This window comes from Squalius cephalus (genome assembly GCF_949319135.1).
Source record: "Squalius cephalus genome assembly, chromosome: 16".
In the NCBI taxonomy this organism is placed as follows: domain Eukaryota; kingdom Metazoa; phylum Chordata; class Actinopteri; order Cypriniformes; family Leuciscidae; genus Squalius; species Squalius cephalus.
The window spans coordinates 13,318,516-13,333,033 of record NC_137137.1 but is presented as its reverse complement, the minus strand read 5'-3'; the positions used below and the strand labels follow the sequence as shown (position 1 = coordinate 13,333,033).

The window sequence follows — 14,518 nt, the reverse complement described above, 5'->3', positions numbered from 1 at the left end:
GTGGAAAGAGGACGATATTAGAGTTTGTCAGTGTGTAATAAAGAAGACAGGCTGTTCAAAAGCAGGGCATCCTTTGCTCAGACATTTTTCCACAATTTTTGTATATTTTGATTCTTCAATTGCACACACTGATTACAAAGTTATTTTTCTTCAGATTCTCTTTCCTTCTGTGATCTATTCAAATAAAGTTGGCATGAACACAAAACCAAAGTCACTTGATGTGTTCCAATTCACCTACTTATGCACTAAAAGCATTTACTCTTTTTGTGAAGTTTTTCTTTCAGTTCATTTAATTAAGTTGACACTAGTCAACAATTTTTCCTACCGTATTGGAGTGAAAAGTAGAAACACGTTGATCTGCCAGTTGTGGGTCTTTTTTTAATGCAGAGAACTCTCATATTTTTACATAATAATGCATATAAAAGGCCAAGCAAATACTTAATGCCCCCGCGTATTTATAAACATTGACAATATTGTTGCAGATAAAATATAATGAAATATAAATTAAGCTTTACCTAAACCTCTCTCTTAACAACCAGTCTCTCATCACAATGGGTTGTGGACAATAGAGTGTGCATGGATCTATTTATTATATATATTAGGGCTGTCAAACGATTAATCGCGATTAATCGCATCCAAAATAAAAGTTTGTGTTTACATAATATATGTGTGTGTATGGAGTATAATTATTTTCTATGTATAAATACACACACATGCATATATATTTAAGAAAAATGTGTTATTTATATATAAAATATTTATATATAATATAAATATATATACACAGTATATACATGCAAATATTTCTTAAATATATACATGCATGTGTGTGTATTTATATATAGAAAATAATTATACACCGTACACACACATATATTATGTAAAAACAAACTTTTATTTTGGATGTGATTAATCGCGATTAATCGTTTGACAGCCCTAATATATATATATATATATTAAAATTAGCAAATTAACAGCAATATTTGTGTGCCTCGTGTCATATGTAGAGTGGCATTAATTGCACTTTTTTATTTATAAATTAATTAATAAAATCAATATTTGGTGTGACACCCTTTGCTTTTCACTGGACTTTTAGGCAAGGAATTGGCAAAACAAACTTCTGGAAAACTAAAATAATATTTTCTACTGACGCACTAAAGCAGAAAATAAAAACTATCTCGATTCTCAAGACAAATATTTCTGTGAACATCTAGACTTTTGCACAGTTTTGTATGTCAGTGACACAACAGATAGCAGTTGTTGACTAGTGCCGTGCATTCTATCCAATATACCTGCTGTCAGACTTTGTTTGCGAGTCCTGAAAATTTAAGACAGTCACGGTGTGGAAACCAGTTGCTACCCTGACAACTAAAAGAATTCAGTACACAACCTTATTTATCTCTCTAAAACAGGACAGACAAGTGTATTCTGCTGCTGTCTCTCTCTCTGCTACAGCCCTTACCTTTCCCTGTCTGTCTCCATCTAGTTCAACACCGTCTGGGAAAACTGTACTGAGATCAGGGGCTCAAATTCCCCCTAAAGCTCTTAAACTCCCACAGATTTTGGGCAGAACAGCTCATCATCATCGGGCAATCTCTTTTCCACATCCAAATTTCACCAATCGCACCCTCCTTTCTGCACAGATAATGCCCATAAATGAAAGCAATTCACATGCCTCAGTCCAGCATGAGATTGAGTGGGTGTTTCAGGTTGATCAATAGGGTCTGTTCCATCCACAGCACTCACTCAGTTGTGTACCGTATTTAAAGGTTGACTAAACCATGCAATCGTTACATCTACCTCCCTAAACTTCAGCTTGTATTCTCTTGGCATTTTGTACAAGCAGCCAGCACAGATTTAGAGGGGGGAAGAGATTTGAAGGGGGAAGATGTGTCTGCACTTTTATGCCCCATGGGTAGATTTTTATTAAAACTAAAAAAGATTTTTTTATTTTTGCTACATGAAGGTCAGATTATGCCGTCACTTATTTTTCCTATATTTCACAAATATTTAGGTTTTTGGTATTTAAAATTGAAATTATTGCTGTAAAATGACAATTTTCAGAACAATATGAATTATTATTTTCTAATATTTGTAATATCTTTTTTTATTTAAAAAATATTTACAAATATTAGAAAATATTAATTCATATTGTTATGTTTCATTACTATTGGTCACGCTTTACATCTGTCTGTGGGGTTTGCAAATATTTAACCAATGAAAAGTATTAAAAAGCGCTTGTGACTAAACCTCATAACTCCACTGGATCCTCGAGCTATCTGTAAAACCTCATATAGCTCCAACCGCCTCTATCATGAATGAAGTGTCACACACAGTTTGGACCATCTCTTCTTGTTTTCAATGCAAGGATAAAATAAGAACTGGTTCTTTGAATAAGTACAGTGGGTAACATTTTATTTTAAGGTGTCTGTGTTACTGTGTACTTGTACATTTTAGTACTGAGTAATAATTAACTACATGCACTTACTATATGGTAAGGGTTAGGATTAGGGCGTGGTTAATGTTAGTTTTATGCAATTATACACAATTACTATAGTAACTACATGTAACGTACCAATGACAGTAAAATATTAGAAAAAGTGTTACCGTAACCGTACAGTGTTTTCTGTACTCTAGAAACACTATATATATATATATGAAGACTTCAGATGCAAAAGCCTCTAAGTGCCATCTGAAATTTTCTTCTAAAATGATCATTTTTATCAAGATTGTATGTTTATGTTCAGTTATTTCACTTTAATGGCATAGCAAATTACCTATTAATTGTCATTAAAGTGAAATTACTGAACTTAAATATACGAGCTTGATGAAAATGCTCATTTTAGAAGAAAATTTCAGATGGCACTTAGAGGCTTTTGCATCTGAACTCTTCATATACGCAAATGACACAGTGAGGAGACTGATGAGAAAATAAAGGAAAATCAAGATCAAATTATGGAAAAGTTTGAAAGTATAATGTAATTGGACTTTAGGGGACATAAAATGCTAGCCATGAGACTAGCCAGAGCAAAACAAGACTTTTTGTCTCACAAATCTCACAAATCAAGTCAAAAGTGTTGTTTTTTTCTAAAATACCAGTGGCAGTAGTTGAAGAAACCTCCACCTCTAAAGGTTGTATGCCAAAATCTTTAGGAGTAAATGCAGCATGGAAGTCTGGTTGTGTTCCATAAGCGTTTGCAATCTGCACCGACAAGCCTAATCTGCTACAGTGACATAATACACAGATGGTGAGGAATAGATGGGAGTATCCATCATCACTCCGCAGCTATAATGCTCTAAACACTACATTAGAACACCAGGCTCCGGCCCATTTCAGCAAGATCTGAGCAGACAGTTTAAACCAATCAAATGGAGTGCATGATAGCTGCTTGGCCAAAGTCAAAATATACAAGGCCAGAGCCTTACATTACATCACGCCAGAGCCTCTTCACGACATGGCCGCTACGCCAGAGTCTCCAACCGCCATGGCCGCTACGCCCAAGGCTATGAAACTATCAAAGTGGTCCTTAGGCATTTGAGACTGGCTTCTAGTTTGGCGAACCCACCACTGATGTCGGTGCGATCAGCTGGCATCTAAATGGCTCCCAAGCTCAGCGCACCCAAGTTCAGTGGCCCCGTTTCCCGAGTCTGGGGGTCTAAGAGGTCCTTTAGCTCCGCCATTGTGGTCACCAGTCCTGCCTGCTCCACTGTGGTGGTCTTCTGCTACACCTTGGTGGTCACCCATCTGCCCTGCTGTGGTGGTCTTCTGCTCTGCTGTGGGGAACTTCAGTCCTGTCTACTCTGCTGTGGTGGTCATCTGCCCTGCCATGGTGGTCTTCAGTCCCGTCAGCTCCTCCTTGGCCAACTGCTCTCCCTGCTCCACTCTTGTCACCCACTCGGCCTGATCCAGCCTGGTCACCTGCATCTTATATCATTGAATCATTGAATTGGCTCTATCACTCTCTCTCCTCTCCACCTATAGCTGGTGTGTGGTGAGCGCACTGGCGCCATTGTACTGTGGCTGCCGTCGCATCATCCAAGTGGATGCTGCACACTGGTGGTTCAGGAGAGACCCCAGCATAAATGTAAAGCGCTTTGGGTGTACAGAAGTACATATGAAAGCGCTATATAAATGCCTCATTCATTCACTCATTCATTCATATAACCCATTGCCTGGACTTATGTTTGATTACTTACACCTGTGTCTCATTATCTTGTTAATGCCTGCCTATTTAAGCCCTGTGTAAGTGTCACACTACAATTACCCTCTGGTTACCCGTGGTTTTGACTTTCTGCTTAGTTTTCCAGTTTTTTCAGTAGCATTTAAAAAATCTTACCAACCCTAAACTTTAAACAGTAGTGTATATGCATTTATTATGTAGATAATTTCTTAATCTGTGTAAGTAATTTCTTAGTATATGTGGCTCAAAAACACCAATGTAATTGCCCTTTTTACAGTGTAGATAGATAGGCAGCCAACGGAACGAAGGCGATCTACTTAAGAACTGCTGCACAGAAAGTAATTTCTTTGTTTCCTGTGGCTGGTAATCTGTCTGAGATGGTTTCAGGCACAACCGTTGAGCCCATACAGCTTCTCTAACTTTGAATACATCCCGATCTGATTGAGGAGGTAAGCGTGGCTCATAGAACAGTGCATTAGCTTCTTACCCCAGAGGCTTTTCCAGATGACTGCCTGGTGAACCCACTATCTCACCCAGAGTGCAGAAGGTCTGACCTAGGAAGTCCTACAGAAGGGCGGCCCGAACAAAAGATGGCCCACAGGAGGCAGGATTGGCATGCGGGAAGTAAAGGAGAGAGAGCAGAATGAGTCAGGGTGGTACTGTGTATAAATGAGTTGTACCGGTAAAGAGAAAATTCTAGGAGTGCAAGGCAGAGACGTACGTTGAAATCGGAGGGCTTCCAGGAGGGAGGTGAGGCCGCAAATATATCAATAACAACAGAGCATATCATGTAACAGAAAAGACAAAAAAAAAAAAAAAAAAAAAAACGAATTGAAGAAGTCAGGCCGAAGAGGATAGGAGAGAAAAAACGAGAGTTAGAGAATAGTGAGAAAGGATCTTGGAGAAGAGAGAAAGGGAAAAACACCCACGATGATCACGGATTACAAACAAAACAAAAAAGAGTGAGAAAATCATAAATATGAATTTCACTAAAGATGAAAATTCACAAACACAGACACACACACCAAAGCATTCGGTTGGTTCTATACAAAATCGTAATTTCATAAACCCCAGTTGTTTCTGGCTGCATAGTTTTGGTTCAGGTTTTATATTTATGCAACTCAAACTATGATGCAAAAATTCCCAAAAACCTACAACCTATTTTATAATACTCACATTATAATGCATAATAATAATAATAAATGTATTTTTTATTATAAGAAGTCTAATTTACATAGAAAGAAAGCTTGTTTCTGCTAAAAAGAATGACAATGCCTGTGAATGAAAAGTGCTGCAAGTGTTTAGTAAATTCATCCCTCAATTCATAATATATTTTAGCTTGCTTTTGATCAGCTTAATAGGGAACAAAGTTCAGCACACTGCTGAATTCAGTGCTATATTGTGCTATTGTGAGCCAAAGTGAGTGTTTTATTAGAGAGCCAGAAGGAGAACTTTAGTTCTTCAGTTTTGCAGAGCTTTGATAATGATACAAAATATGACATAATTTTCAATCATTTTAGATTGCATAAAACCAACCGCAGAATGAAGAAGCATGCATGTCAAAATGTGCAATCACCAAAGTTAACTTTCATATACATCCAAGCAAACACACATGCACATACATACACATACAAAGTGCTGCTATATACTCACGTGTTTGGCCAGATCAGGACTTTTGGAGTCAATGTCAAATCTGAAATCCAAGAGAACAGCTTCAGTTATATTGTTAGATGACAGCATGGCCCATTTTCTCATTATAAAGAGGAATGCTTAACCCGTCCTCACATTCTTTAATCTAGAATGGATTAATGATAATGATATGTTGTCTCTTAAAGGGGTCATCGGATGCAAAATTCACATTTATATGGTGTTTGCATATAAATGTGCCATTTGTATACTGTCCACCAAGGCAGGTTGCCAAGGCAGCACGTTATGTGTCTTGTGTCAACACCCCCCATGGAAGAGAGGGGTGGGGTGAGCAGTTGCTCATTATCATTTAAAGAGACATGCACCGAAAAGGGTCGCTGTGAACAGAGCTGTTTTTGAGGTGGTAAAAAGGGGGTTGTTTAACACAACCACTGAGGAAGTTTAACCAAAGTATGTTACAAACTTTACATGAAGACCCTAAAGAATCATACCAACTTGTGGAAAATGGGCATCCGATGACCCCTTTAAAGTCCACATGAAATGAAAATTCACCCTATCTGTTTTCTAAATGCATGTTATAGATCATTTTGTGAACAATTCATCTGTGCATTCGTTTACTTTTTTTTAAATTGACCTTGTATAATTAAAATTAGGGCTGTCAAACGATTAATCGCGATTAATCGCATCCAAAATAAAAGTTTGTTTTTACATAATATATGTGTGTGTGTACGGTGTATAATTATTTTCTATATATAAATACACACACATGCATGTATATATTTAAGAAATATTTGCATGTATATACTGTGTATATATATTTATATTATATATAATTTATATTATATATAAATAACACATTTTTCTTAAATATATATGCATGTGTGTGTATTTATACATAGAAAATAACTATACTCCATACACACACATATATTATGTAAACACAAACTTTTATTTTGGATGCGATTAATCGCGATTAATCGTTTGACAGCCCTAATTAAAATGTCTAACTGGACCTTACAGTGAAAACTGCATACTTCTCTCTAATGGCGTATGTCAGACTTATCCAATAATTTATTCCACCTCTACAAGCTCATGTTCATCTGCCGTCACAAGAATCGATGCATAGAACCAAGTCCTAGATTTTTTATTTTATAATAATTCGTCACACTCGGATGTACATCACAACATGGAGAAAAAATGTTGTCGCTAGTTCTGTTGCTTCGTGATTTTAACAAATCAAACCTTTGGTTGTCATAATAATTATGTCCGGAAAAATAGAAGATAGAAGGAGTGTTATTTTTGCAATTACATTTCGCTACTGTAGAAGAAATGACACTTTTCACCCTAAATCGGATCACTACTAGTCTGTATTTAAATTCTTGTCGCTGTTAAAATGAGAGTGGGTGTGCTGTTCTGGGGCACAGCTGGTTGGCTCTGTGAATATTTGCATTTGTATAAGCGAGAGTTGGCATAAACGTGGAATGTTTCTCGCTGACAACTCCAGCCTGAACTGCAGCAGCCTCTTTTCACCTCAGCAGAATAACCCATTTAAAGTGGTGAATGAGAGCGAGATGGACAGTCAGGTGCAGAGAAGGGAGAAATGCATTGTAAATCATCTGGGCGCCACACATTTGCTTTTGAACCGCTGCGTAAAAGATTGAGGATAAAACTCATCTGAAATATTTATCACCCTTTCACTGATCCAGCCCCTTACATATGACAGTCAAGAGAGAGGCAGCATCAATAATTACAGAGGAAGACGCACTGGGAGAGGGAGAGACAAACAGCGAGAGCAGAAAGCCTGGAGTGGGACAGCACATCGGAGAGTGAGGCAGATATCTGTGTGTCAGCATCAAAGGGAATAACTCACATGTCAAAGCGAAGATTCTGTTTCTCCTCAAAGAAATAGTCCAGGATGTACTTTCTCACAAAGTCTGGATTCAGGGTGTTGTCAATGACTTCAGTTCTCCCAAACTACACAAAAAGAGAGAGAACAGCTACATGAGGATGAAAAAGTTGTCACAGTGCAGCCACCGGCATCTCTGTCCAGTCCTCTAAAAGCCCTGTTCTTCTGACTCTGCAGCCATAGGAAAACTAGAAGAGGTGATATTTTGAGAGGTGAAGTATCTATGCTTCTAATGAACAACAAGAACCCCTGCTCAGAATCAGTAATGTGTATGTTTGTGTGGCACGTATGTGTGCGTGTGTGCAAATGAAGACTACACAGGTAATAAATATTCAGGAATATTCATGAGGTCATGGCTCTGAGCTCATGCCTGGGATGTAAATTTAATAACAGTCTATTCATCCACCTGAACATATGCAGTACTGCAAACTTTGATTTCTATGTTAATGTAAAAATAACAGTTTTCTATGTGCTATATATGAATTACTGTGCAACCACAAACATTCCCATTTCAATACATTCCTTATGTAACATCCTCTGAAAAAGCAGAAGGCCTTTCATTCTAGCCGTGGCTCATCTGAAAGAGCATATACTGCAACAAATATTATTCAGATTTTCTAGACTGTTTTAAGTCGTAAAGTGAGCAGGATAAATAAAAATTTAGCGTATGGATTCGGCAGGCATGTATTATGATACTAAGGGGGGCAGCGGGTGCTTGAGCCCTCCCCAGCTCTACAGCGCCCCACTATTTTCCCAATGTAAATCTGTGGTGAAAAATGGAACTGCAGTGCGCTCTAATTAACAGCCACTGGGGCAGATTTCAGACTGCCCTGCTTAATTTTACGTTACCTTACGTAAATCTCGCTCCAGACCCAGACGATATCAATCATCTTCAACTGTGTATATTATTCTGCATAAGGTCAGCGGATTAAACCCTCCAGAACTTCACAAAACCCCGGATATAGGACCGGTTTGGCAACAGCAAGGCATAACTAGTTGGCATGCCTTTTCTTCCTATGTGGAGTAGCATGTCAAATGAATAAAAGTATAATATGCTCAAATTATATGCTTTGTTGTGTTTGTTTCATGTTTTACTTACTTTTCCTCACTGGAATTCCTCTACAACTTGTAATATTTTAAAGCTACATTTGGAGGTAATAAATAAGGCAAGAATAGCATTCGATGCATATGTTGTGTTCTTAAAGCCTGTCAATCCACATTGGAGAGCCACCCTCAGACTGAATAATGCAACCCTTAATTGTCAAAAGTGTTCTGCATGTGTTCAGCGATTACAACATAAAGCTTACAAAATGTTTAAACTAGCGCTAAGACCCAGAATCTGCCCTACCTACATTTTTGGTCAGGAGCCGCTACTGATTGATTCACTAATGATATAAGCTCCTCTTCATCTTCTACTGTCTCTGTATGGATGTGTCCATTGTTGGTTTTATGTATGAAACTTAAATCAGAGTTTGGAGGAAGGAAAAGGAAACAAGAAAGAAGGAAGAGAAGAGAAGAGAAGAGAAGAGAAGAGAAGAGAAGAGAAGAGAAGAGAAGAGAAGAGAAGAGAAGAGAAGAGAAGAGAAGAGAAGAGAAGAGAAGAGAAGAGAAGAGAAGAGAAGAGAAGAGAAGAGAAGAGAAGAGAAGAGAAGAGAAGAGAAGAGAAGAGAAGAGAAGAGAAGAGAAGAGATTACAGAAGCCTGTCGTCTTTGCACTGTATTCTTGAGGGCTGCTCTGCAGTCGGTTCCCTCAGCTAATTGTGTTTTCCATGAATAATTAAACAAGATGAGGCAGATGAGAAATGCATAAATAAATGAATCACTAGAAGGGTGTTACAACACCCTGGCCACGCAGAAATGAAGGAGACAGCTTATGAGGGATAAGGAAGTGATGTGTTGATTTAAACATACTGTAGGTGATTTTGAAGACCACAGTGATCTTGTAAAAAGGATAAAGAAAAACACTGTATCACAACAGTCTGACTTTCTTACAATCATGCAGTACAATATATAGTTAGTACCTGAGGCATGTCTGTCTGACGTTCTCTGCTGTAGTTTAGATATGCATAAACTCTAGAATTAAACGATGTTTTCCAAATCACATAGCCTGAACCACAAATAGTCCTAAATCTATAAAAATTAGGTTAAATTTATATTTCAAGGCCATAAACATAATGACTAAACATTCTCAAGCAAGGCTCTGTGATAGCAGAGCACAGAGTCATTAGCATTCACAGCATAATGCTTTATGTACTGCTAATAAGACCTCACAGTCTGGCTTTATTTTATCATTTCACCGGCTGCTATAAATCATTCTGTTAACCTGCTGCATATAGAGCCATAAAGCCTTTTATGTTTGTCATATGGTGCATTATTCTATTCTGCAAGTATTGCACTGGTTTCCAACATCCTTTTTGTCTAAACTGTTTTTGGAGAGAAATCCCATCGGAGAGAGGAGATGCAAAGAAAAACATTTAACTTATATCACCAAACTGCTTTTGGAAAAGCTTTACCACCCACTGAGACAAAGCCAAGGCAGTGAAAAGGGGCTGAAGCGTGTTGTTCACACTACTGTGCAAAACAGGAGAATTAGCACAATGTCACATTCAGAAATGATTTGTAAATTTTGAAGCTCGCAATAGCAGTGATGAGACAAAAAGATCACAAGAGGTGTAAAAAAATGAAGGTTAATAAAGTTAATTTTTTTGTCAATTTGGAGTGCTGTCAGTACAGAAAACAACGACAAAAATCGGTGTTGCCTACACCTTGTTATCCTCTTTTTAAAATTTGCACCCTGTTGACTTCAATGGGAGATACCTGATACCTGTAAATACATACCTGTATTTTCTTCCTGTTTTCGGTCGAAGTCCACAGTAATCGATTGTCGAGTTCACGCGCGTGATCATAGGTAACTAAACCTATGCGCGTGAACTCGACAATCGATTACTGTGGACTTCGACCGAAAACAGGAAGAAAATACAGGTATGTGCGCTGGCTGAATTAACATCATTTTTATTCATATCTTTCACATCTACTGCAGTCAGATTCACCGTGTTCACTCTGAAGGAATCACTCACAATGGCTGGGCACTTGTGATGACACATCAAGGATGTTAAGAGGCTAAAAGCAGGTTTAAAACTTGCCCCATTGAAGTCAACAGGGTGCAAATTTTAAAAAGAGGATAACACGGTGTAGGCAACACCGATTTTTGTCGTTGTTCTCTGTACTGACAGCACTCCAAATTTACCAAAAAATTAGCTCAATGTTAAAATTGACCGGAGTTCTCCTTTAAGATCATTATTTTTAAAATGACAAACATGGAAAAGTTCAAGCTCAAGATCAGATTGTCAATAGTCGATAATATAAGAAGGAAAAAAATCTGTGACTTTAGAAAGTGAGATTTAAGATATTTGGGATTTCTAGACATTTTCATTCTAATTTTATGAGAATATGGAAGTCTGCACCAAAGATATACAGTAACAATTACGACACAGAGAGGAACATTATAATTTCAATCACTTTCAGAGCAATTTTCTTGACAGCCAATCAGAATCTTAAAAGAGCTTACTGGTAAGTGTTTAATACAGCAGACAACATAATGCTAATTATAACAGTGTTATCGTCCATTGGTGTTCACGCTAATATAATTATCATTATAGTTAATCTTTATAGTCATCATTCTTGATGTGAATAGGCCTTTAGGCCTTAAGCTTTCAGATTGTTTTAAAATAAACATTTACAACTGCAAATCATGTTAAACTTTCTTAAAGGTGTTAAACATGATTTTTTTTAAATTAGAATGCCACTCATAAAATATCCCTATTAGTTAGATTTTTTGTTTAGTCAGGCAAAAGCCACTGATGCGCTTTCTGCTTGTCCAGCATTCCTTGCAATCATGGGCAGCTCTTATACTGAGAGTGTGGTAGTGGAAGCATTATCATTTATGTTTAACACCATTTTCAGCTTCGTCAGTAGTTGTCAGGCTGGGGTGTGAAAACGCTATTTTGATTTAAAAAGGGGCGTGTCTAACTCAGTCAGGAGGAAACTCCAGAAAGGATGACACCACTTACAGAACCTTTAAATAATATCTATATATACAGTATATTTTATTTAAGCAATAAGGTACGAGAGGCTGTGCTGTATTGTGAATAAGTCACGGCTGAAGGGCGTTGTTAGGCACGATGCGAAGCGGAATATTTATAAAACGGTTAGATCCAATCCTTGATTCTGATTGGTCAGTAGGTTTTATTCATGATAAAACACGGCTATGACCGCTTCACCCTATGGTTCTATAGCCTTGTCCCAAATGGCACCCTAACGGTGCGTGACCACTGGCACGGAGCGAGCGGAGCGGAGCGAGCGTTTTCAATTCATTCCTATGGAAGTTGAGCTTCATGCTCGCGCAGTGCATTGTGGGATTGACAGCGGACCGGAGAAAGTGTTGAGAGCGTCAAAAGGTTGGGCAGTTCTCGACTTTATGCAACTGTGCCCTGAATTACACATATGATGTTTGTCAATTTAAAAGATAATTATGAAAGTCAAGAAAGTCGCCGTTTGTCATAAAACAGAAGAGTAACATTTAGTTTTATGTGAAAATCGCTCAATTACTTATTCTTATAAAGACTTATTCGGATAGTCGATGGCGGCGCGCGCGGTCGCTGCGGCTTCAGGCTCACCACCAAGGTGCTGTTTTTGTGTATTTTTCTTTTTGTTTGTGGCCTATTTAACGGACTATTGTAGAGCCAAACTTCAGTACAGCCAACTGGAATTGTACAACATCGGATACAACTGCCAGATTCCCATAACTAATGACTACCAGAGATCCAACAATATCCCACCGGAGATAACAAGACCAGCGGATGCTCTATGGACTGTTGTCGGCTCTGTGAAGCGGCGCAGGCGGCGTAAAGAGCGCAAACAGAAGCGGGGGTGCCGGTCAAGCCAGCTAGCCAGGCTAAGGAGGCAGCCCTTTAAACCAGCGCTCCCCAGCATTTTTCTGACAAACGCCCGTTCGATCGTGAACAAAATCGACGAAGTGGAAGCACTACTCGCAGGGAATTTATTTGTCCGGGACTGTTGCGTCCTGGTAGTGACGGAGACGTGGCTCCGGGAGGACATCCCCGATGCTTCAGTGCAGCTAGCAAGCCGCACGATGCACCGTAGCGACAGAACAGCTTCAGCTGGGAAAAGCAAAGGAGGAGGTTTGTGCATTTACATTCATAACGACTGGTGCATGAACAGTAAAATTGTCACCACAGTCTGCTCCCCGGACATAGAGGCAATGTCCGTCATGTGCAGGCCTTTTTACTTGCCCAGAGAACTGTCTGTAGTGCTAATAACTACGGTTTACATACCCCCGGCTGCAAATGTTAGCTCAGTCCTTGCTTATTTACACGACTTAATCTCTGAACAGCAGCGTATATATCCAGAGGGAGTACACATCATTGCAGGGGATTTCAATAAAGCTTGTTTAAGGACTGTGTTGCCTAAATTTGTCCAACATGTCAAATGCCCCACTAGAGGTAACAACACCTTGGATCATGTTTATACAAATATCAAGCAAGCTTACAGATCCGTACCCCTCCCTCACTTGGGTATGTCAGACCATTTCTCCCTGCTCCTTATTCCGGCTTACATACCACTCAGGAGAAGAACAAAGCCCATCATCAGGACTATTAACATCTTGTCTGATGAAGCCCTGGCTCAGCTGCAGGATTGCTTCGCCCTCACAGGAGTGTTTTTGAGCATGAGGACCTACAGAGTCATACAGAGGCTGTACTGGGATACATCGCTCATTGCATGGACACCGTCACCATAGAAAAGCGTGTTTTGATTTACCCTAACCGCAAACCCTGGATGACGGGTAAGGTCCAGTCTCTGCTAAAAGCACGAAATTCTGCTTATAAATCTGGAGACCAGGCCATGTACAGCAGTGCAAGGGCAGACCTCAAGAGGGGCATCAGGGAGGCCAAACGGGACTATGCAAATAAGCTGTCTGACCACCTCTCAGACAACGACCAAAGGCAGGTATGGAAAGGTCTGAAATGCATTACAAATTATAAGGGCAACAGTATAAATACAGAATTAACTTTCTCATTAGCAGAAGAACTTAATCACTTCTTTACTCGTTTTGAGAAAACCACAACCATCTCCACCACACATATATCCCTGACAACGCCCCTTTTAGAGCCCGGCCCACACACACTCACTCTTCAGGCACAACAGGTTCGCGGTGTGTTCAGGGCAGTGAATCAGAGGAAAGCAGCAGGCCCTGATGGAATTCCTGGGAAGGTGCTCAAGGCCTGTGCTGACCAGCTGTCTACTGTGTTCACCAAATTATTTAACCTCTCCCTGTCTCAAGCCACCGTCCCACACTGCCTGAAATCAGCAATAATAGTGCCCATCCCCAAGTCCACCACCATCAGCAGTCTTAATGACTACAGACCAATTGCACTAACACCTGTGGTGGCAAAATGCTTTGAGAAGCTTGTTCTAAAACACATCAAGGACTGTCTCCCCCACAGTTTCGACCCCTACCAGTTTGCCTACAAGGCTAACAGGTCTACCGAGGATGCTATTTCCACTGCCCTCCACACTGCCTTACAACACCTGGAAAAACCTGGGACATCAGTAAGGATGCTTTTTATTGATTTTAGTTCGGCCTTTAACACCATCATCCCGGACATCCTCGTAACCAAGCTGGCCGACTTGGACTTTTCCCCCACCTTGTGCACCTGGATCAAAGATTTCCTCACCAACCGTCCACAGTCTGTCAGGATTGGCAA

At 39.4% G+C, this 14,518-nt stretch overlaps 1 protein-coding gene across 2 annotated transcripts in view; it reads right to left on the bottom strand.

Moving 5' to 3' along the window:
* The window catches only part of cpne5a (copine Va), a 75,812-nt gene that overhangs the window by 43,532 nt on the left and 17,762 nt on the right, over window positions 1–14,518 (bottom strand). Inside the window, exons 4-7 of one of the 2 annotated variants that reach the window (XM_079897027.1) lie at window positions 7,699–7,802; window positions 5,835–5,874; window positions 4,903–4,917; window positions 4,669–4,745 (exon numbers count right to left, since the gene is read on the bottom strand). In XM_079897027.1, the coding sequence (XP_079753153.1) occupies window positions 4,669–4,745; window positions 4,903–4,917; window positions 5,835–5,874; window positions 7,699–7,802 (236 nt within the window). The remainder of the gene's footprint in view (window positions 1–4,668; window positions 4,746–4,902; window positions 4,918–5,834; window positions 5,875–7,698; window positions 7,803–14,518) is intronic. The other variant, XM_079897028.1, reaches the window with a different exon arrangement.